At 40.1% G+C, this 21,537-nt stretch overlaps 1 protein-coding gene across 2 annotated transcripts; it reads left to right on the top strand.

Moving 5' to 3' along the window:
- The first annotated feature begins 327 nt into the window (after positions 1-327).
- On the top strand, positions 328-20,027 carry LOC110865234 (probable disease resistance protein RF9). Of its 2 annotated transcripts, XM_022114469.2 has the most exons (5): positions 328-436; positions 612-650; positions 16,432-17,392; positions 17,626-19,681; positions 19,778-20,019. In XM_022114469.2, the coding sequence occupies exons 3-4, from the start codon at positions 16,469-16,471 to the stop codon at positions 19,654-19,656; spliced, it is 2,955 nt and encodes a 984-aa protein (XP_021970161.1). In that variant the 5' UTR covers positions 328-436; positions 612-650; positions 16,432-16,468; the 3' UTR covers positions 19,657-19,681; positions 19,778-20,019. The 2 variants fall into 2 exon arrangements, with proteins under 2 accessions (XP_021970161.1, XP_021970160.1); XM_022114468.2 differs by lacking the exon at positions 612-650 and having other exon boundaries at positions 348-436; positions 19,778-20,027.
- The last annotated feature ends 1,510 nt before the right edge of the window (positions 20,028-21,537 follow it).

Genomic DNA, 21,537 nt, shown 5'->3' on the forward strand with positions numbered 1-21,537 from the left:
AACAATGTGGCCATATAAAATGACCAAATTGCCCTTCTCGTTAACAGAAATAATGGATGAAGTTAACCCAGTGAACTAAAATGACAATGATAAAACCTTTTTAAACCAAAAGACAAAAAATGAAACCTTTGAACTAAACTGTCAAAATGTCACAAACCAAAAAACTGAAATGTCATTTAACTCGGGTATAAATTAAGATGTGTGTGAGCTGTCCATGATGATTGTTCCGCAAAAATAAAATAAAGAATGAAGTGGCCCTCCTTTTGATTTCACTATTGATTGAAAAGTAAAGATAGTGTCATATTTCTTTTATTTCATTTTTATCGTCTAGCTTTTTTGGCTAAATAGAAGCCGACACATCTTTATTTACTTCAATCCTCTCATCAATTATTGATCCATCATCTTCTTCACTGGAATCCTCCTCTTCTCCGATCAGGTATGCATCAATCTCTCAGTACCCAACATCTATCCAATTATTTAGTATTGACCTTCTTTTGATTTCTTCTTTAGATCATTTAATTTCTTCTTCCCCTCCAACCATCCACTTTCTTCAATATTGATCAAAGTATCTTATTGATTTAATTATTTTTTTATAATTTTTTATTACATAGTTCTTAAGGGGCGAACCTTGGAGGAGCAACAACATTGGGGTTTGTATTTTTCTTAATTTGTTTAAATGGTATTTTAATTTTTTTAATTAGTTTAAATAGTACAAAACAAAATAAAAAAAAATTAAATGATTGAAGCCCCTGATGTGGCGCTGATACGACACTTAGGTGGCGCAATGAAATCTCTATGGGCTCCGTTTCATAAAATGTAGCATTTTGGAATAAGACACTGGCAATTTTAGATACAGACATACTTCGTGTATCCCTTTAACCTATGACCTTAACATGTTTCGTGTATTAAGTAGGGAGAGACGATAGAACTTGTTAATTTTCGTGTCTAAACAGGTAAAATACTTGTTTACATATTAAGTACATGTTAATACATATTAAGATTTTTTATTAACTAAATCATAGGATATGGGATAGTGTGTTAAGTACCGGTATATCCAATATGCTTGTAATGACATTTTTACTGCTCTTTTATTTTGCTTTTTTAATTGATTTCATTATATAAATACTTGTTGAACAAGTCTTAACATGTATTTTTGTGTATACCAAGTTTCTAAACATGTAATTATTATAGTGCTCCGGTAAACAGGTCTTGACAAGTATTTTTCGTGTATATCTTTTAAAAAAATAAATCGTGTCCGTGTTTGAAAATAAAGAACACGATAAGTTATCGTATCGTGTTCGTTTATAACATTTTGTGTCTTCTTATCATGTATATACAATAGCTGCCAACTGATCACATATATCTTTAATTTTGTTTACTCAATTTAGAAACATTAGAGCTACCTTTAAGTAGTTGATGCAAGGACTCACGCAAGTTTCATAATTGATCAAATTAAGTTAAACAAAAAACATCACAATATAGCATCAAGATTCATATGTTTCATTTGATTAACTTGATTGATTTATTATTTAATTTTTTTTACATTTAGAAAAAACTTTTGAAGCTGTGTCTCTGAGGTTTGGTCACTTTTACCACTTTAGTCCAAAATTCAAAACTTTTGAAGCTGGGTCTCTGTGGTTTCAGTTTTATTACCATTTTGGTCCAAAAATAAAATCAGTTCAGATTTTCAAATAAAATTTTGCTATTTTGTTCTTTTTCTCAGAGGCAAAATGATTATTATAAGTTTTATTATAACAAATTATTAATTAAAATAATAAAATTAAATAATGTTCTTTGATCTTACTCATCGACCCATTTTCTCTCTCTCTCTCTGACACACACTCTCACTCACAAACACCAGCAACACAATACATCAAGATCAAGAAAGGTACCAAGAAAAACCCAGATTTGAAAAAGCTTAGATCTTTGTGGGGTCAAATCCAAATCTTGAAACTTGAATCTTGATAATCTTGAAATCATGGATGGGATGCAAGAAGACATTGGTGATCGAAGCATGTTGTGCACTTAGCACCCATTAAAAAACAACACACCAGCTGGAGGCATTTGTGCATTTTCTCTTCAAGAAAAGTTAGGCAAGTTGGTGTCTTCTTCTTTTCCTATTGCTGATTTCCCTTCATTTTCTTCTTCATCACCTTCTTTCAGATCTGACATTGGCACCAACACCACTTTATCTTCTGTTGTAGACTTTTAGTAACAAACTCAAACTCAACAAATACCATTATCAACCCTAATAACTGTCGCCATCATGATAATATTCATTAGCATCATTCTCATCCACATTCTCATTCTCATTCTAACCGGTGCTGGATACTTTATCTTCTCGGTCAAAAAAGAAGAAAAGAAAAAGATCTGGGTGATGGTGTTCATAGTGCAGATTGAAACAATAATCTTGTATTCAAAAGAAGCAAGTCGACAGCTGCTGTACTCAAACGTGGTGGCGGTTTACAATCTCTACATTACATTAGGGTTTAGGTTTAGAGAAGATGATGTTTGGGTGAAATCTGCTTACAAATAAGGTCAAGAACATTATTTAATTTTATTATTTTAATAAATATTCTGTTATAATAAAACTTATAATAACCATTTTGTATTTTTGTCCCTAAGAAAAATGATAAAATACCATGATTTTATTTGAGAACCTGAGCTGGTTTTACTTTTGGAACAAAATGACAATAAAATTGAAACCATATGGACCCAGATTCAAAAGATTTGAATTTTAGACTAAAGTGGTAAAAATAACCAAATCTCATGGACCAAAATGGCAGTTTACTCGAGTTAAATAGATTTTTTTTCGTTGAAAAGTTAGAACATTTAATGAAAGTTAAATAGATTTTTTTTTTTCTGAACAACAAATTTTTACTCCTTATAAATATTTGGGATATTGGATTTAAATAACCACAACTTTCACCATTTAGCCGATAACACTTATAACTTATGAATTGTACCACACTACTCCCAACTTTCAACTTGTTTTCCTCTATACTCCCAAACTAAAGGAGGGTGTAGGGAGTGGTTAAACACTTGAAAGTGGCAAACTTCAAAATCAACTAATCAGAGGATGCCATGTCATTCTATCTAAAAAGTTTAAACTATGCTGAAAAGTGTTGGCAATGATTAAACACTTGAATTGTTAAACTTTTTTTTTTGTTTTCATTTTTTTTCTATATGATATATTTATTATATCTAGAACCAAATAAAAAGTAACAAAACAATATATAGTAAATTTAGGTGCTGTTTGTTTTTTCTGCGGGAAAATGTATGCAGTCTGCGGACCACATCTGCAGGCATCTACAGGAGAAGAGGTGGACCAAATGTCTGCAGTCTGCAAGGAGAAGAGGGTTTGTTTTTTTTTATATAAAAAGATCTTCACACACCCTACACACACAAACACACACACAGATCTCCTCTCTCTCTCTCTCTGCCTTCCTCACCACCGCCTTACACAACCACCGTCGTCACCACTACACCACCGCCCTTCACCGTCTCTCTCTCTCCTCCCTCGATCTCTCTCTCTGCCTTCACCAACACCGCAAACCCTAGCCTTGAACTCTCTCTCTCTCTACAAACTCTCTCTCTCTCTACAATCTGTCACCACCACCGCCATCTCCTTCTCTGGCCAGCCTTTTCCCGCAGATGATGACGATGATGGTGTTTTGATAACAGATCGATTTCGGGGTTTTGATAACAGATTGATTCGGGGATTTGGGGGTTTTGTTTACCATCGGTGGAGGTGGTGGCGGAGTGGAGGTGGTGGCGGAGCAGGGGTGTCGGAGGTGGAGGTGGTGGCGGTGGTGGCCGGGATGTGGTGGTGGAGGTGGTGGCAGGGAAGAAGAGGTCTGTGTGGTGAAGAGGTTCCAAGAAGACATGAGTCATTGTCTACGTGGTGAAGAGGTCTCGCAGACCTTTTTTAATGAAAGGTCTGCGAGAAAACAAACAAGCTGCAACATCCAAACGTCTGCCCGCCTCTGCCTGGCGCAGACATAAGTGGCCAGAAGTGCTTCTGGCCAAAAAACAAACACCACCTTAGTAAACGTTTGGTGGTGGTATGTTAAATTAAGCTACTAAATAGTATTAGTTTTATAAATGGTTTTTTCCTATTTATATAATATTAAAACAAAAGGTGGGTGGCTACAGCCACCGCCTTTGTTTATATATATACCTAATCTTTTGCATGATAAAAAAAACAAAATGGCAATATGCTTTGAAGGTTTGCATGTCACATCATAAAGAATAGGTTACTATTTTAATCTGTGGCCCCTTTATTTTTTCAAACATTTAACTTGCTAAAACTAATTTGACTTGCTAAAACTAATTTGAATTTAACTATAATCTTTTTCTCGAAATGATACTCATAGGGTGACTTGCTAAAGCTAATTAATTACACATAATTTTAAATTTATTTATTCAATATATCATAAAAAAACAAAGGTTGGTCTCTACATTTTCTAAATTGAAACCTACACCCCTTATTCTTTAAGTAAGTTATATCACCTTCAACTTGACACCGCAATGTCCCTGTGGTTTGCAAACATTGCAGACTTGGTCCCAGTGGTTTACTAATTACACGCGTGGTACCAAAACTTGTAAAAAATGAACTCGTTTGGTCCTCTGTCCTAGCATCAGTTAGATTTCTCAGTTAACACATCTCATGTGCATGTCACATGAGGGTAATCTTATGTGAATTTACTTATTTACCCTTGAAGATAAAAAAATATATAAATTCATCATCTTCTTCGATAAGTAAATTCACATAAGATTACCCTCATGTGACATGCACAAGGGGTGTGTTAACTGAGAAATCTAACTGATGTTAAGACAGGGGACCAAACGAGTTCATTTTTGACAAGTTTTGGTACCACACGTGTAATTAGTAAACCACTGGGACCAAGTCTGCAATTTTTGTAAACTACAAGGACCAACCAAGCATTTAACTCTTTTTTTATTTAAGTCTCATCACGTTAATGCCTAAATTACTTTTAAGACTTTACATTGCTATCTAAATTACTTTCACGACTCTACACCGCAACGAACGAAACGTACTCTTTTTATCTATGTCTAATTACGTTAATGTCACAAACGTAACAAGGGTGACAAAGTCAAAAACACGTAACGTTACGTGCAGACACCAGACATTAATGTCATCATTGTACACCATAGCCGCTGTCACACCCCCAAAATCCCACCTGCGGAGTACTACCGCTTGGAGGCGTGACTGACCAGGATCCAGCCACCAATCATATTGAACAAACATATAATTAGTTATAAAAGTCTAACCAATACGATTGGCGTTTTAACAAAACAAGTTTAAGTTGCAAGCGGAAGCATAAGTCTCAAAAGTAAAACATAAGTTCAAATAGTTTCAAGTTTAACATAATACGCAGCAATCTGTGTCCCACAACGACCCACCTCCATGCAAGCTCCAGCTGAATACCTATGGTCCTGCAAAGCATGTAGTAACGAGTCAACAACTAGTTGAGTGAGTTCACAGTTGGGTGTTCGTTTTAGTGGTTTCCAAAAACAGTTTTCTTTATCTGGCATCATGCCGTGGGGGTTACCCCATAGTTTAAAAATGTGACTTGTTCATTCCCAGTTACACCGGCACTCCAGCCGTGGGGGCTACCCCATGTAGTTATCAGGCATTTCGGCCGTGGGGGCTACCCCATGCGTACACTAGACTCGTTACCATATCGACTGCTGACTGTAGTCATGTTTATGTGCCCTGAAAACATCAATGTCTATCATCATTGACGTGCCCCAGATCCATTAGTTCACGCCCGTCCTCTGCGGCACGGTGTGAGGTTTGTCAGACCTAAATAGCGCTATCTAACTAATGACCCGCTCGCCATTGGCCCGGCGATTAAGTCGATACAAAAAGGAGGGACTTCGTGATAGAGTTTTAGTCTAGTACGAGTTATCCGTCCACCAGGACGAGGAATTACATTCCTGAACCAACACCGTCCTACCCAAGGAGGACGAGGAACCCACGTTCCTTAACCCCGTTCCCAACTCAGGGAATCCCACGTTTTGTAGAGGGTGTGAACTCACCTCGGTTTGCTCGGTAGTAACACAGAAGGGTCAATCAATTCGCAAGTAGTCAATCACGTCCTAACATAGATACCGCTTATAATCAGATTCAAACCAAGCAGTGCACATACAAGTAGCAATCACGGTGTAAAAGTTTAACATATTCAGTTAACAGTAACACATAAAGCCCATAAGTTCAACCCAACTACTCAAGCCCAAATCATGCATCAACGGTTAGCACAGAAAGCTCATAAGCCCAGCCCACTAATCGTAGGCCCATAAATACGTAAGCCCATTAAGTGTGGTTGCGAGTCGCAACAAGACTCGCAACTGCGCGGTCTCGGGTTGTGCTGCTTTTGGTTGCGAGTCGTAACCGGACTCGCAATCACAGTTGCGGGATATGCTGTTTGTGTTGATCAGGGATGGTTGCGAGTCGCAACCTGTGTCGCAACCACGGTTTCGGCTTGGCATGCCATGGTTGCGAGTCGTAACCTGATGTTCTCGACTCGCAACTGATGTCGCAACATGGAGATTTCTAGTCGCAACCAGGGTTTCGACTCCCCAACATCTGCTGATTTCTGCACAGTTTGTACTTATCCAATAGCATTTGAATATCATGCAACACAAATATTGTACTATCCACTAAAACATGTTTTGTTGTCTAACACTAACCAAAATCGGATCAAATAGGCAGAATTCAAACATTCAAAGCACATTCATATCATATTCAACAAGTTCTTCATGTATTCAAACTCATTCATCAAGTTTTTCATATATTCAAGCACAATAACACTTATTCAACCAAGTTATGAACAAGCATCAAAACACTTAGCATAATACCACAAGCCCGGTTTTATACTAATCCGATTGTATGACAATTGCAAGCCGATTTCATAAACATCAACACTAGTGGTTTAAACAAGATATCATAGTCCATCATGCAATATATCCGAAAACATGTTAATCGATTCATCATCATTTGGTAACTATTTTCTATCAATCAACATCTTTATCATAGATAAACTATCATTTCTCATGTTCAAACTTAGCAAGCAACATAATGTCATAATAATCAATCCAAGCACAAAACATAACAAGGATTACTAACCGGCTAAGAGATAGGAAAAGTGAACTCCAAGGTCGATTTCCAAGCTTGATCCGAATCCTAGTGTTGGCCGGCTACCAAGGTGTGTTTGTGTTTCTTAGGGTTTTTAGAGAGGGAAAGAGTGAGAGTATGAGTGTGTGTTGTTCAAGAGTAGCAAGTGTGGTTAGGAGGGTAATGCACATATATATATATTAGCTTCAAGTGGTGCACCCTTAATGGGTTTCGGTTGATGGTTTGCGGCCCAAAGGCCCACCGGCCACTATTCACTCGAGACCTCATGGTCTCGAGTCGGGTTCTTTGTTTTCGGGTTGGGTTCTCGGCTTGCTTATAATACATACGTATATACATACAAACACACAAACAAGGCACATTTCACATAAAACTTCACATTTATTAACGAGTTAACTATTCCCATAGCGTACAAGTATGTTACATCGAGACACAAGAAAAGTTCTAAATTTCGAGTTGTCACATCATCCCCAAGTTGAAAGAAATTTCGTCCCGAAATTTGATGGCACTCACTGAGGAAGCTAGTTAAGTTGCAAGGTTTTCCTGGTTATCCTGGGTGTCACATCCACCCCCCGTTGATCTGGAATTTCGTCCCGAAATTCCGTAGCTTCAGCCTCAGTAGCGGTTGCACTGTTCTCAAACAGTTGGGGATACTTTTGTTTCATCCGATCTTCGCGCTCCCAGGTGAACTCTGGGCCGCGACGTGAGTTCCAACGAACTCGAACGAGAGGTATTCTAGTGCTTTTGAGGACCTTAACATCCTGGTCCGTGATTTCGACTGGTTCCTCGACGAATTTCAACTGTTCGTCGATCGTAAGTTCCTTCAGAGGAACTACGTGGGTCTCATCTGACAGACACTTCTTCAGATTCGACACATGGAAAACGTTGTCAACTGCACCGAGTTCTGCTGGTAAGTTCAGTCTGTAGGCCACCTTGCCTATTTTCTCAATGATTTCGAAAGGTCCAACGTATCGTGGGTTGAGTTTGCCTCGTTTACCAAAACGAACCACACCCTTCCAGGGTGAAACTTTGAGTAATACCCGCTCCCCAACCTGGAGCTCAAGTGGTTTCCTGCCCTTATCGGCGTAGGCCTTCTGACGGTCACGAGCGGCCGCCATGCGTTGTCGTATTTGAGCAATCCGCTCAGTAGTGTCTACCACATGTTCAGGACCAGTGATCTGACTATCCCCCACCTCTGCCCAACAAAGAGGTGACCGGCATTTACGTCCGTACAATGCCTCAAACGGAGCAGCTTTAATGCTGGTGTGGTAGCTGTTATTATACGAGAACTCCACAAGTGGCAGATGCTTTTCCCAGCTGTTGCCAAAGTCGATTACACATGCACGAAGCATGTCTTCTAAGGTCTGAATAGTGCGCTCGGACTGCCCGTCCGTCTGTGGGTGATACGCTGTGCTCATATCTAAACGTGAGCCAAAAGATTTGTGCATTGCTTGCCACAGTTCCGAAGTAAAGCGTGCATCTCGATCGGAGATGATAGAGGTGGGCACCCCGTGCCTCGAAACAACTTCCTTGAGGTATATTTCCGCTAAAGTGGAGAATTTATCTGTTTCCTTAATTGCCAAGAAGTGTGCGGATTTCGTGAGTCGATCCACTATCACCCAAATAGTATCGTTTCCGCGTTGAGATCTAGGTAGGCCAGTAACAAAATCCATGGAAATCTGCTCCCATTTCCATTGAGGTATTTCTGGTTGTTGGAGTAGGCCTGAGGGTTTCTGATATTCCGTCTTGACTCGCGCACAAGTCAAACACTTGCTGACGTAAGTTGCTATGTGGGCCTTCATGCTAGGCCACCAATACGTAGCTTTAATATCGTGGTACATCTTGTCCGAACCAGGGTGTACCGAGTAGCGAGATTTGTGTGCTTCATCCATTACAAGTTCTCGTAAGTCGCCATAGAGTGGGACCCAAATGCGTCCCGTTACGTAGTAAGCACCGTCTTCCTTCTGCTCTAAGCGTTGTCTTGACCCGCGTAGGGCTTCGGCTCTTACGTTTTCTGGTTTCAGTGCTTCTATCTGAGCAGCTCGTATTTGCGAAGGTAGACTAGAATGGATCGTGAGTTGTAGAGCTCTTACGCGCTTAGGCGTAGTGTCCTTTCGACTCAGGGCGTCGGCCACAACATTGGCCTTGCCCGGGTGATACCTGATGGAGCACTCGTAGTCGTTCAGCAGCTCGACCCATCGTCGTTGCCGCATATTCAGTTCCTTCTGCTTGAATATGTGCTCTAGACTTCTGTGGTCGGTGTAGATGGCGCACTTGGTTCCGTACAGGTAATGCCGCCATAGTTTAAGTGCGAAAACAACAGCTCCCAGTTCCAAATCATGTGTAGTGTAGTTCTTCTCATGAACCTTGAGTTGTCGTGAGGCGTAAGCTATGACTTTATCTCGTTGCATCAATACACAACCAAGACCTTGAATTGATGCATCACAATAAACCACAAAATCTTCTGTGCCCTCTGGCAGTGAAAGGATAGGTGCACTACAAAGTCTATCCTTTATATGTTGAAAAGCTAACTCTTGTGCATTTCCCCAATGATAGACAACGCCTTTCTGCGTTAACAAGGTGAGAGGCTGCGCAATCTTAGAAAAATCCTTAATGAATCTCCTGTAGTAACCTGCCAATCCCAAGAATTGGCGAATTTCCTTTGGTGTGCGGGGCGCAGGCCAGTTCTTAATAGAATCCACTTTGGATGGATCAACGTGAATCCCATCCTTGTTCACTACATGCCCCAGGAAATGGACTTCACGAAGCCAGAAGTCGCATTTCGAGAACTTTGCGTAAAGCTGTTCCTTCCGAAGGAGTTTTTCAGAATAAGTCGTAGATGCTGTTCGTGCTCCTCCTGACTCTTAGAATAGATCAGGATGTCGTCGATGAAGACTATAACAAACTTGTCCAGGTAAGGCTTGCACACTCGATTCATCAAATCCATGAAGACTGCGGGTGCGTTCGTCAGCCCAAACGGCATGACCAAAAACTCATAGTGCCCATATCGAGTTCTAAAGGCTGTCTTAGAGACATCCCCTTCCCGAACTCTCAGCTGGTGATATCCCGATCTCAGATCGATCTTTGAATAGTAGCTCGACCCCTGCAACTGGTCGAACAAGTCGTCAATGCGCGGTAGAGGGTAACGATTCTTCACAGTCACCTTGTTGAGTTCACGATAGTCGATACACATTCTGAAGGTACCGTCCTTCTTCTTTACAAATAGTACTGGAGCTCCCCAAGGCGATGAGCTAGGACGAATAAAACCCTTATCCAAGAGTTCTTGTAGTTGCGTAGAGAGTTCTTCCAACTCTGATGGGGCTAAACGATAAGGTGCACGGGCTACAGGCGCAGCTCCAGGAGCTAGTTCAATCTGAAACTCGACTTGGCGATGGGGCGGAAGACCAGGTAATTCCTCAGGGAATACCTCAGGATAGTCTCGTACAACTGGAAAATCTTCTAGCTTCTTCTCTTTCTCTGTGGTATCAGTAACTAGAGCCAAAATCGCAGTGTGGCCCTTGCGTAAGCACTTCTGGGCCTTAAGAAGAGAGATGATGTTCTCAACAGCACTTCTCTTGTCGCCACGAATCATAAGTGGTTCACTACCTAAACCAGGAATACGAACGATCTTCTCGTTGCAAAGAATCTATGCTCGGTGTTGGGATAACCAATCCATCCCAATGACAACGTCGAAACTACCCAAGACGATAGGAATAAGGTCAATAGAGAAGGTTTGGTTAGCGAGAATGAGTTGGCAACCTTTGACTACGTGCGAGGCTTCCAAGCTCTTACCATTTGCTAGCTCTACAGTGTGCTTGTCGCTCAGGGGTGTGGGAATACGCTTAAGCATTTTACTAACTTCTAGTGACACATAGCTAGTATCGGCACCCGAATCAAATAAGACTGTAACATAAAAGTCGTCGAGAAGGAACTTACCCGTCACCACGTTGGGATCATTCCTTGCTTCACCTTGACCAATCACGAACACTCGCCCCCTGGCACCATTGTTGTTGTTGTTGTTCCCATTGTTACCATTCCCCTGATTGTTGTTGTTGTTGTTCTGGTTCAGTTGGGGACAATCTTTCTTGAAGTGACCTTCAGCTCCACACTGAAAGCATCCTTTGTTGTTACCCTGCTGCTGTCGCTGGTTCTGCTGAGGTTGCTGACGATTCTGATTGGCGGGATATGCGCTCCTGCAATCCTTTGCAACATGACCAGGCTTGTTGCACCGATGACAGTTGCCCCTGGTGCATGGCCCACTGTGATGTAAGTTGCAACGATTGCATTTGGGGTGATTCCCCTTGTACCCACCATGACTTTGACCACCAGACGATTGCTGACTGGGGCTCTTGTGGTCGTCAGTCTTTCTCTGCTGAGACTGAGATTGCACAGAAGTTGAACCCCTGCTTGAAGTTCCATCCCATTTCCGTTTGTCCCCACTAGAGGTACCAGAAGTAGTTGCAGCACCTATACGCTTTGGTAACTTGTTCTGCTCCACCGCCTGATCAGTGAGACGGTGAGCCAACTGAACAACCTGCTGGATAGTAGTCAAGTTTGCTGAAGTCACATGGCTTTGGATCTCTGGCACCAAGCCCTTGAGATAAAGTTCAATTCGCTTATACGGAGGGTCCACCATAGTAGGACACAACAAGGCAAGCTCATGCGATCTCTTAGTGTACGCCTCAATCTCTGACCCCGTCATCTTGAGATTGTAGAACTCATCTTCCAGCTTATGGATGTCATCGCGACTGCAGTATTCCTCCTTGACCATTTCCTTGAAAGTTTCCCATGGGGTGGCGTTGGCAGCAACCAATCCCAGCATTTGCACTTGAGCATTCCACCACGTGAGGGCTAAACCCTCGAGAGTACCAGTAGCATACTTCACCCTGCGCGCTTCAGGGCATTCACACATCTCGAACACAGACTCTAGTTTCTCAAACCAGTGTAGGAGACCTACTGCTCCTTCAGTTCCGCTAAAAGTAGTGGGTCAACAGTCCATAAAGGTCTTAAAAGTGCACACCGGTGCCTGAGCATATTGACCTAAGGTAGGGGAAAGAATGACAGAGTTTAACACAAAGGTTGGTTCACCAGAGTAGGATCCAAATGATCCTAGAACAAATTCGGACTGCAGGATATACCTCCTGCGTTTGCAGCTGCAAGCGCTGCGGCAACTCGTTCGTTGATCAAAGCCGTCAACTGGGCTCGTGTCATGTTAACGCGTCCAGACATGATTCTTCATAATAAGAGTAATACGAGTGAGAGAGGTTCGCGAAAGTATGATAGTAGGACAGGGTAAGCACACACGTGTTCAAACAACAGTAGTTATACTAGTCAAGCATACCATGAGCAATGTACTATGTATCTAACAAGTAGGCGATATACGTACATCATATTACCTAGAATGTCGAGCCTTGCATGTGGAGCGAAGTGTCGTTGTGGACCGTTGAGCACTAAACCGGTTATAGTCTGGTTTTAACAAAAACGTTTCTCCTTTATTAAAACCTAGTTCACTATAACCAATGGCTCTGATACCAATCTGTCACACCCCCAAAATCCCACCTGCGGAGTACTACCGCTTGGAGGCGTGACTGACCAGGATCCAGCCACCAATCATATTGAACAAGCATATAATTAGTTATAAAAGTCTAACCAATACGATTGGCGTTTTAACAAAACAAGTTTAAGTTGCAAGCGGAAGCATAAGTCTCAAAAGTAAAACATAAGTTCAAATAGTTTCAAGTTTAACATAATACGCAGCAATCCGTGTCCCACAACGACCCACCTCCATGCAAGCTCCAGCTGAATACCTATGGTCCTGCAAAGCATGTAGTAACGAGTCAACAACTAGTTGAGTGAGTTCACAGTTGGGTGTTCGTTTTAGTGGTTTCCAAAAACAGTTTCCTTTATCTGGCATCATGCCGTGGGGGTTACCCCATAGTTTAAAAATGTGACTTGTTCATTCCCAGTTACACCGGCACTCCAGCCGTGGGGGCTACCCCATGTAGTTATCAGGCATTTCGGCCGTGGGGGCTACCCCATGCGTACACTAGACTCGTTACCATATCGACTGCTGACTGTAGTCATGTTTATGTGCCCTGAAAACATCAATGTCTATCATCATTGACGTGCCCCAGATCCATTAGTTCACGCACGTCCTCTGCGGCACGGTGTGAGGTTTGTCAGACCTAAATAGCGCTATCTAACTAATGACCCGCTCGCCATTGGCCCGGCGATTAAGTCGATACAAAAAGGAGGGACTTCGTGATAGAGTTTTAGTCTAGTACGAGTTATCCGTCCACCAGGACGAGGAATTACATTCCTGAACCAACACCGTCCTACCCAAGGAGGACGAGGAACCCACGTTTCTTAACCCCGTTCCCAACCCAGGGAATCCCACGTTTTGTAGAGGGTGTGAACTCACCTCGGTTTGCTCGGTAGTAACACAGAAGGGTCAATCAATTCGCAAGTAGTCAATCACGTCCTAACATAGATACCGCTTATAATCAGATTCAAACCAAGCAGTGCACATACAAGTAGCAATCACGGTGTAAAAGTTTAACATATTCAGTTAACAGTAACACATAAAGCCCATAAGTTCAACCCAACTACTCAAGCCCAAATCATGCATCAACGGTTAGCACAGAAAGCTCATAAGCCCAGCCCACTAATCGTAGGCCCATAAATACGTAAGCCCATTAAGTGTGGTTGCGAGTCGCAACAAGACTCGCAACTGCGCGGTCTCGGGTTGTGCTGCTTTTGGTTGCGAGTCGTAACCGGACTCGCAATCACAGTTGCGGGATATGCTGTTTGTGTTGATCAGGGATGGTTGCGAGTCGCAACCTGTGTCGCAACCACGGTTTCGGCTTGGCATGCCATGGTTGCGAGTCGTAACCTGATGTTCTCGACTCGCAACTGATGTCGCAACATGGAGATTTCTAGTCGCAACCAGGGTTTCGACTCCCCAACATCTGCTGATTTCTGCACAGTTTGTACTTATCCAATAGCATTTGAATATCATGCAACACAAATATTGTACTATCCACTAAAACATGTTTTGTTGTCTAACACTAACCAAAATCGGATCAAATAGGCAGAATTCAAACATTCAAAGCACATTCATATCATATTCAACAAGTTCTTCATGTATTCAAACTCATTCATCAAGTTTTTCATATATTCAAGCACAATAACACTTATTCAACCAAGTTATGAACAAGCATCAAAACACTTAGCATAATACCACAAGCCCGGTTTTATACTAATCCGATTGTATGACAATTGCAAGCCGATTTCATAAACATCAACACTAGTGGTTTAAACAAGATATCATAGTCCATCATGCAATATATCCGAAAACATGTTAATCGATTCATCATCATTTGGTAACTATTTTCTATCAATCAACATCTTTATCATAGATAAACTATCATTTCTCATGTTCAAACTTAGCAAGCAACATAATGTCATAATAATCAATCCAAGCACAAAACATAACAAGGATTACTAACCGGCTAAGAGATAGGAAAGGTGAACTCCAAGGTCGATTTCCAAGCTTGATCCGAATCCTAGTGTTGGCCGGCTACCAAGGTGTGTTTGTGTTTCTTAGGGTTTTTAGAGAGGGAAAGAGTGAGAGTATGAGTGTGTGTTGTTCAAGAGTAGCAAGTGTGGTTAGGAGGGTAATGCACATATATATATATTAGCTTCAAGTGGTGCACCCTTAATGGGTTTCGGTTGATGGTTTGCGGCCCAAAGGCCCACCGGCCACTATTCACTCGAGACCTCATGGTCTCGAGTCGGGTTCTTTGTTTTCGGGTTGGGTTCTCGGCTTGCTTATAATACATACGTATATACATACAAACACACAAACAAGGCACATTTCACATAAAACTTCACATTTATTAACGAGTTAACTATTCCCATAGCGTACAAGTATGTTACATCGAGACACAAGAAAAGTTCTAAATTTCGAGTTGTCACAGCCGCAATGCTTTTATAGGTTACACTGAGTCAGATCGGATACATCGAAACACTTTATATGGTTAATGCATCACATAACATGTTGTCATCTATAAACAACTAAGATGTCGCCGCCGCAACGTGCGGCTATGGCAACAATCTAGTTAATAACTAAAGTTGAATGCAATATTGAAACGAACACGTTTTGTAGATATTTCGAAATTCCATTTATAAGAAAGTCGACTATTAAAATAGTTATTGTGTATATTTTGGGTTATAAAGTTGAAAAGGATCATTTAAAGTGTGTATGTTTTAATTATTTGAATCATTCAGTTACTAAAATAATTTGTTTGATTTTTGATAGAGTTAAATCTCATTTTAGTCCCTGTGGTTTGGGTCATTTTACAGTTTAGTTCAAAGGTTTGAAACGTTGCCATTTTAGTCCAAATAGTTTCAAGCGTTGCCATTTTAGTCTACTGGGTTAACTCCGTCCATTTTTTCTGTTAGCTAGAAGGGTAATCCGATCATTTTATATGGTCGAATTGCCTTTCTAGTTAACAGAATAAAGGGATGGAGTTAACCCAGTGGACTAAAATGACATCATTTGAAACTATTTGGACTAAAATAGCAACGTTTCAAACCTTTGGACTAAACTGTCAAAATGATCCAAAACACATGAACTAAAATGACATTTAACTCTATTTGTTATTATGGATAAATGTACTCTGCCTTGCCAGCTTTTATGGTTTTTTTAACAACTTTTTTCTTTTATTTTTCTGAGGACCTTATTGTTTTCTTTTGAGTTTGCGATGAAAATATGAACAAATCAAGAAATGGGAACACTTGCGTTAATTCGGCACATTCTGATTTTTTTCTTTCGTTATGTATGTTTGATGCTTTGAGGTTCTATGTCAGACTAATAGCTGTTACGATATGTTTTTGTATTTATGTTTTGATATTCGAGTCCTAGGAGCATGTAGAATATATATAACTAAATAACAACGCTTAAACATGTTTCGGGTTTATAAAGTTGGTTCATCCAACTAAAACTATGTGTATATTTTTCTGGTTCTTTTTACCAAAGTTCTATCATTGCGTCTAAGTTTCTATATGTATTTTGTTAAAAATTGGCCTACCCACCGTGGAGCGCAGGTTAATACACTAGTTTTACTTAATTTACATAAAGTTAAACAAAGTCTAGCGTCGATGAACATAATAACAAATTAAATAACTTAAAGATGCATCGAGGAAGAAAGTGACCTTTGTTAATTTTCGTTTGTAGAATGTTATTTATTTTTCTTGTATTGGATCAACAGGAGACTGGTTCTTCAGCAAGCTTACGATTGAAGAAAAATGGCATTGATCAAAGAGACAGATCACCTCCGAATACCATTTCAGGATTTAGAAATAGCCACTAAAAACTTCGCTACTACACTTATTATTGGGAGAGGTGGATTTGGCAAAGTTTACAAAGGGGAACTCTCACTTTTGGGTAAACTTACTAGTGTTGCTGTAAAGAGATTAGATGCTAACATTTCTGGTCAAGGGTTTAAAGAGTTTTTAACGGAGATTCATTTGCTTTCCCGATTTAAACATCCAAACCTGGTTTCCCTTCTTGGCTACTGCCAAGAAGGAAACGAAAAAATCCTTGTTTATGAGTACGCCGAGCATGGAAGCCTTGATAAGCTTTTAACTAAGGACACAACTGTATGTCCGTTAACATGTAAGCAACTGATTGATGTATGCATCGACGCGGCCAGCTGTTTGGATTATCTACACCACCATGCTGCAGAAAATCAGAGAGTTATCCATAGGGATATAAAGAGTGCAAATATTCTATTAGATCACAACTGGAAAGCTATGATATCTGATCTAGGACTTTCTAAACTAGGTCGCGCTAACGAACCTGAAACTTTTGTCATTACCCACCCATGTGGCACAAATGGTTATTGTGATCCTGTGTATAAGGATACTGGTGTACTCACAAAAGAATCTGATGTTTATTCATTTGGGATGGTATTGTTTGAAGTCTTGTGTCGAAGGTTATATTTTATGAATGTAAACGATGAACGAAAGTTTCTAGACCGTTTGGTTCATAACTACAATGAGAATGGTAAATTGCATGAGATTATTCATCCTGATATGATGGAGCAATTGCCACCAGCTTCCTTGGATAAGATATCGAAGATCGCATGTCAGTGTTTACTTAATGATCGAGAAAAACGACCCTCAATGGGTTTGGTGGTAAAGAAACTTAAGGAAGCATTGGAAGTGCCGGTAAGTTTAAATATGTTAAAACTATACTCCCAATTACTCTCTAAAAACGAATATGTTTTGTGGCACAAGAACCAGAGGAAACATTGGATTGATTCGTACAACAAAACATGGGATGCTTCTTGTGTTTTGAAAGAGACATAATGATCCCCTATTGTATTTGATTACGTATATGTTTTCATTTCCATAAAACTTCCAAATTTCACCATACTAAATGAAATAAGCTTTATGTGTAGGAGATGGACATAGTAGGTGAATTGGGCATTTTCTGGCTGGAAGATGATATCAAAAGCCTGGTGAAACGGTTGACAAGTCAAATGGACATGTTCGTCCCGATTGTTGGTGAACAAGGTTCTGGGAAGACGACACTTGCTCGTGCGGTTTATAAGAAGATCAAGGACGACTTTGATTACCATGACTGGATTTCTGTGGGAGAGGAGTATACAGCAGAGCGCATCTTGTCCAGGTTGAAAAAAATTACCGCAACGGTGAAGGGTAGGAGGTACCTGATTGTAGTTGATGGTATTGGGAGTTATGAAGTTCTTCAAGATCTAAAAGACGCATTCCCAGATGCTAAAAATGGAAGTAAAGTAATCTTTACGTCTCGAGAAACTCCAGAGATGATGAAACTTAACCCGCATATTATGAACAGATTAGATGAAGACCAAAGCTGGAAAATGTTTCTGAACAAGGCTGGAAAGGAAAAGGAAGCTGGTCGAATCACAGAAAGTTTGAAACATAAGATCTTGAGGATTTGCAATGGTTTGCCTAGAAACATCATTCTAATGGCGGGGCTGCTCTCGAATAATAGAATAAAAAGGTGGCCACTGGTGATTGACGATGGTCGATTTCCTGATGACATTCTGAGATTATGCTATAACAACCTGAAAATCCGCTCGAAAGTTTGCCTGTTATACCTGGCTCTTTTCCCCAAAGATTATGTCATTCCAGTACGGCGGTTGCTCCGGCTATGGGTAGCCAAGGGTTTTGTGAAGAGAAGACTCCAAGACCCGTTTCCTGAGGATTTGGCACAAAAATGTTTCGAAAAATTAGTGGGTCTTAATATGATTCAGATAACCAAGCTTAGATTGGACAACAGCCCGAAGCGATGCCGTTTAGTTTCGTTTTTTCACGACTATTTGTTGCCAAAAGCCCAAGATATCAGTCGTTTCTACATCCGCCAGAATTCGAAGAACTTTCAAGATGCAATGGGTCCGGTTGATGTACGACTCATGGTTCCTGGCATAATCACCACAAGAGTGGGGATGGTTTCAGGTAAAACGATGAGAACTGATTTTGTGTTATTGAGGGTACTTGACCTCGAAGGGGCACGGAAGAGGAGTCTGCCCGATGCAGTGGGTCACTTGAGTCATTTGAGATACCTAGGACTGAGAAGGACTTTCTTGGAGTGGCTCCCTGAATCTGTGGGAGATCTATCCTATCTAGAAACCTTAGATCTAAAGCAAACCTGTGTCAATAGTCTTCCAGACTCCATTTGGAAGCTTAAACGCCTCCGCCATCTCAATCTCACCAATGTTCGTCTCACCATGCCACCTAGCTGTTCTTCAACTCTTCTAACCCTCTGGGGATTGGTTCTGGATGACAGGATATCAGCAGATAAGCTCGAAGGCTTAATAACGTTGCTTAATCTTAGAGAATTAGGTATTAGATACCAATTAAGCACAGGAAAACAAGATGTCTTACTTGACTGGATTGAGAAGCTAGTTGATCTTCAGTCTTTGAGGTTGGTTTCCTTAAATGGATCACGCCAAGCTTCGGAGCTAGTCTTAAAAACACTAGCCACCTTAGCTAAACTTTCCCAGCTTAATCTGTATGGTAATCTTTCTAGATTACCAACTGCAAATGAATTCCCGCCAACAGTTAAGGCTCTCACACTTTCAATCTCTCGGCTAAAGAAAGATCCAATGGAGACGTTAGGACAACTACCTTGTTTGATTGTGTTGAGGCTTTTGGGTGACTCGTTCACGGGAGAAAGAATGGTCTGTCTTCGAGGAGGATTTAAGCAACTCGAGGTCTTAAAGATATGGAAGCTAAAGGGGTTGGAGGAATGGGATGTGGAAGAAGAAGCAATGGAGAACCTCAAAGAATTAGATATCAGACGTTGTCATAAGTTAAAGAACATCCCATGTAGACTACTCATAAAACCAAAGCGTCTGGAGATACTAAAAGTAACAGACATGCCGAATGACTTTGTAGGGCGGATCGGAAAAGGAATATCCAAAAGGACTACTCTGACAGTCAATTAACAATTAGGAATTGGTTCCCTTGATCGTAAGTTATTTCCTTTCAAATAGTTGCAATTTGAATTTTTTGATCTTATTTCTTTCACCAAGCTCCTAACATTTGTTTTCTATCATTCATTGACAGTGGAAGCAATAAAAAAAGGTTCTGAATGCACCCAGGGAAGTTAAGTCTAGTGTTTTCCAAACTGCAGTAATAAGGTCCTCGACAGTCTGGTAGTTTGCCAGCAAAAGTATTTTTGTTGTGCATATATCTTGTTCAAGATCTTCTATTCATATCATTGTTTCTTGTTCTTCTCATAATCAATGTACAGACAAGTAATAAGAGGCACGTTTAACAACCTGGATAAAAGAGATGCATTTCAATTATGGGATCATCATGTGGCATGGTATTTATTTCGATAATACACTTAGAACATGTATTAAACCCTAACTATTAGGATCAATTTAGCAGCAGAAACTATCCTTCAAATTCTTAAATGCTGAACTGAACGTCAATCGTATGTTTGAATTGAAAAAGAGGGACGTTTCACACAGCCATGAAAGTAGGGAATCGAGATAGAAATGTTTGGAAGAGTACAGTTATGGATAACAAAGGGAGTTGAGAGCGATAGAAAGATCATAACGTAAAAGCGTAGAGTATGTGTAATGCCCATAAAATTCAAAACTATAAAGGGGTAGGCTAAATGCACCCTCATTTTTACTAATCGCACCTCCTTTCTAAAAATATAATTTTAGAAGCTGTTAAATTTCACCCCTCTAAAAAACTTTTCATTAATCAGTTTATTTAAATAAAAGCTACTAATTATCATCAATTAAAATTCATATAAATATATATAATAACAATAATTGAGATACTAAATGTTGAATTTAATGTTGTTCGTATATATAAAAGGTGCTGCAAAAAGTTATAAAATTAAATTTTGAATTTATAATATGAGGTTTACCGCGTTTATCATTGTTGTAATAAGTTGTACAACCAGAATGAGAAAGAAGCAATTTTCAAAGTGAAAGATGTTAGGCTGGATGTTATTCACACAGAAACCGAGCAGAATGGATGGAGTTTTTTTATATGGAACTCCTCGGCAAATCTGAAAAGCAACTATCTTATGTGGAGAGCCCTTCAAGGGAAAGTGGCTGTAAAGACGGAACTCAGGAAGCTTGGGGTCAACATCCCGAATGTTATTTGCGATGGGTGTGGTATTCGCACTGAAGATCCAGACCATATATTTGTGGCGTGTCTCTTTGCGAGAAGTATATGGTGGAACATCTTCGTGTGGATAAAGGTCCAAATGCCTAGCGATGTGTCAAAACTGACCGGGATTATGGAGTGTTTGGAGGCGACGCCAGGCAATAAAAATGGAAGAAGCTTGTCAACGAAGTGGCTTTGGCAATAGTCTCGAGTCTTTGGCACGCGAGAAATCTACCGGTACCCACTTTTCTCGTTTTTCGGTACCGATACTTTCGGTACCGAACGAGTACCTTGCTCATCCCTAGATCTCTTGTAATTTTGTTCCGTTCTTCTGTTTTTGGTCTGTTTATATCTTGTATTTTTCAGCCTCTTGTTGTGCCCTTTATATTTATATATAAAGTGTGTTATGGTTCAACAAAAAGTTGTACAATCAAATTAAAATTTTAACTATCACAATGCATGATCAACATTTTACTATGTAAAAAGTTACAATCAAGTTCAAAATTTAATATGAGGTAGAACTCTGTTTCTCTAGTTATTTTTTTCAAGTTGTTTTTTTTTTCACATACATAACACAAATTTGGTTAGACAAAATGATAAATTCAAAAATTTAAAAGTAGTACTATACATAAATAATTTTTATAAATAATTTTTATGAATTCAATTCGTACAAATTTTGGTTAAGTTTTGGTGCT

Source organism: Helianthus annuus, chromosome 8 (assembly GCF_002127325.2).
Source record: "Helianthus annuus cultivar XRQ/B chromosome 8, HanXRQr2.0-SUNRISE, whole genome shotgun sequence".
NCBI lineage: Eukaryota > Viridiplantae > Streptophyta > Magnoliopsida > Asterales > Asteraceae > Helianthus > Helianthus annuus.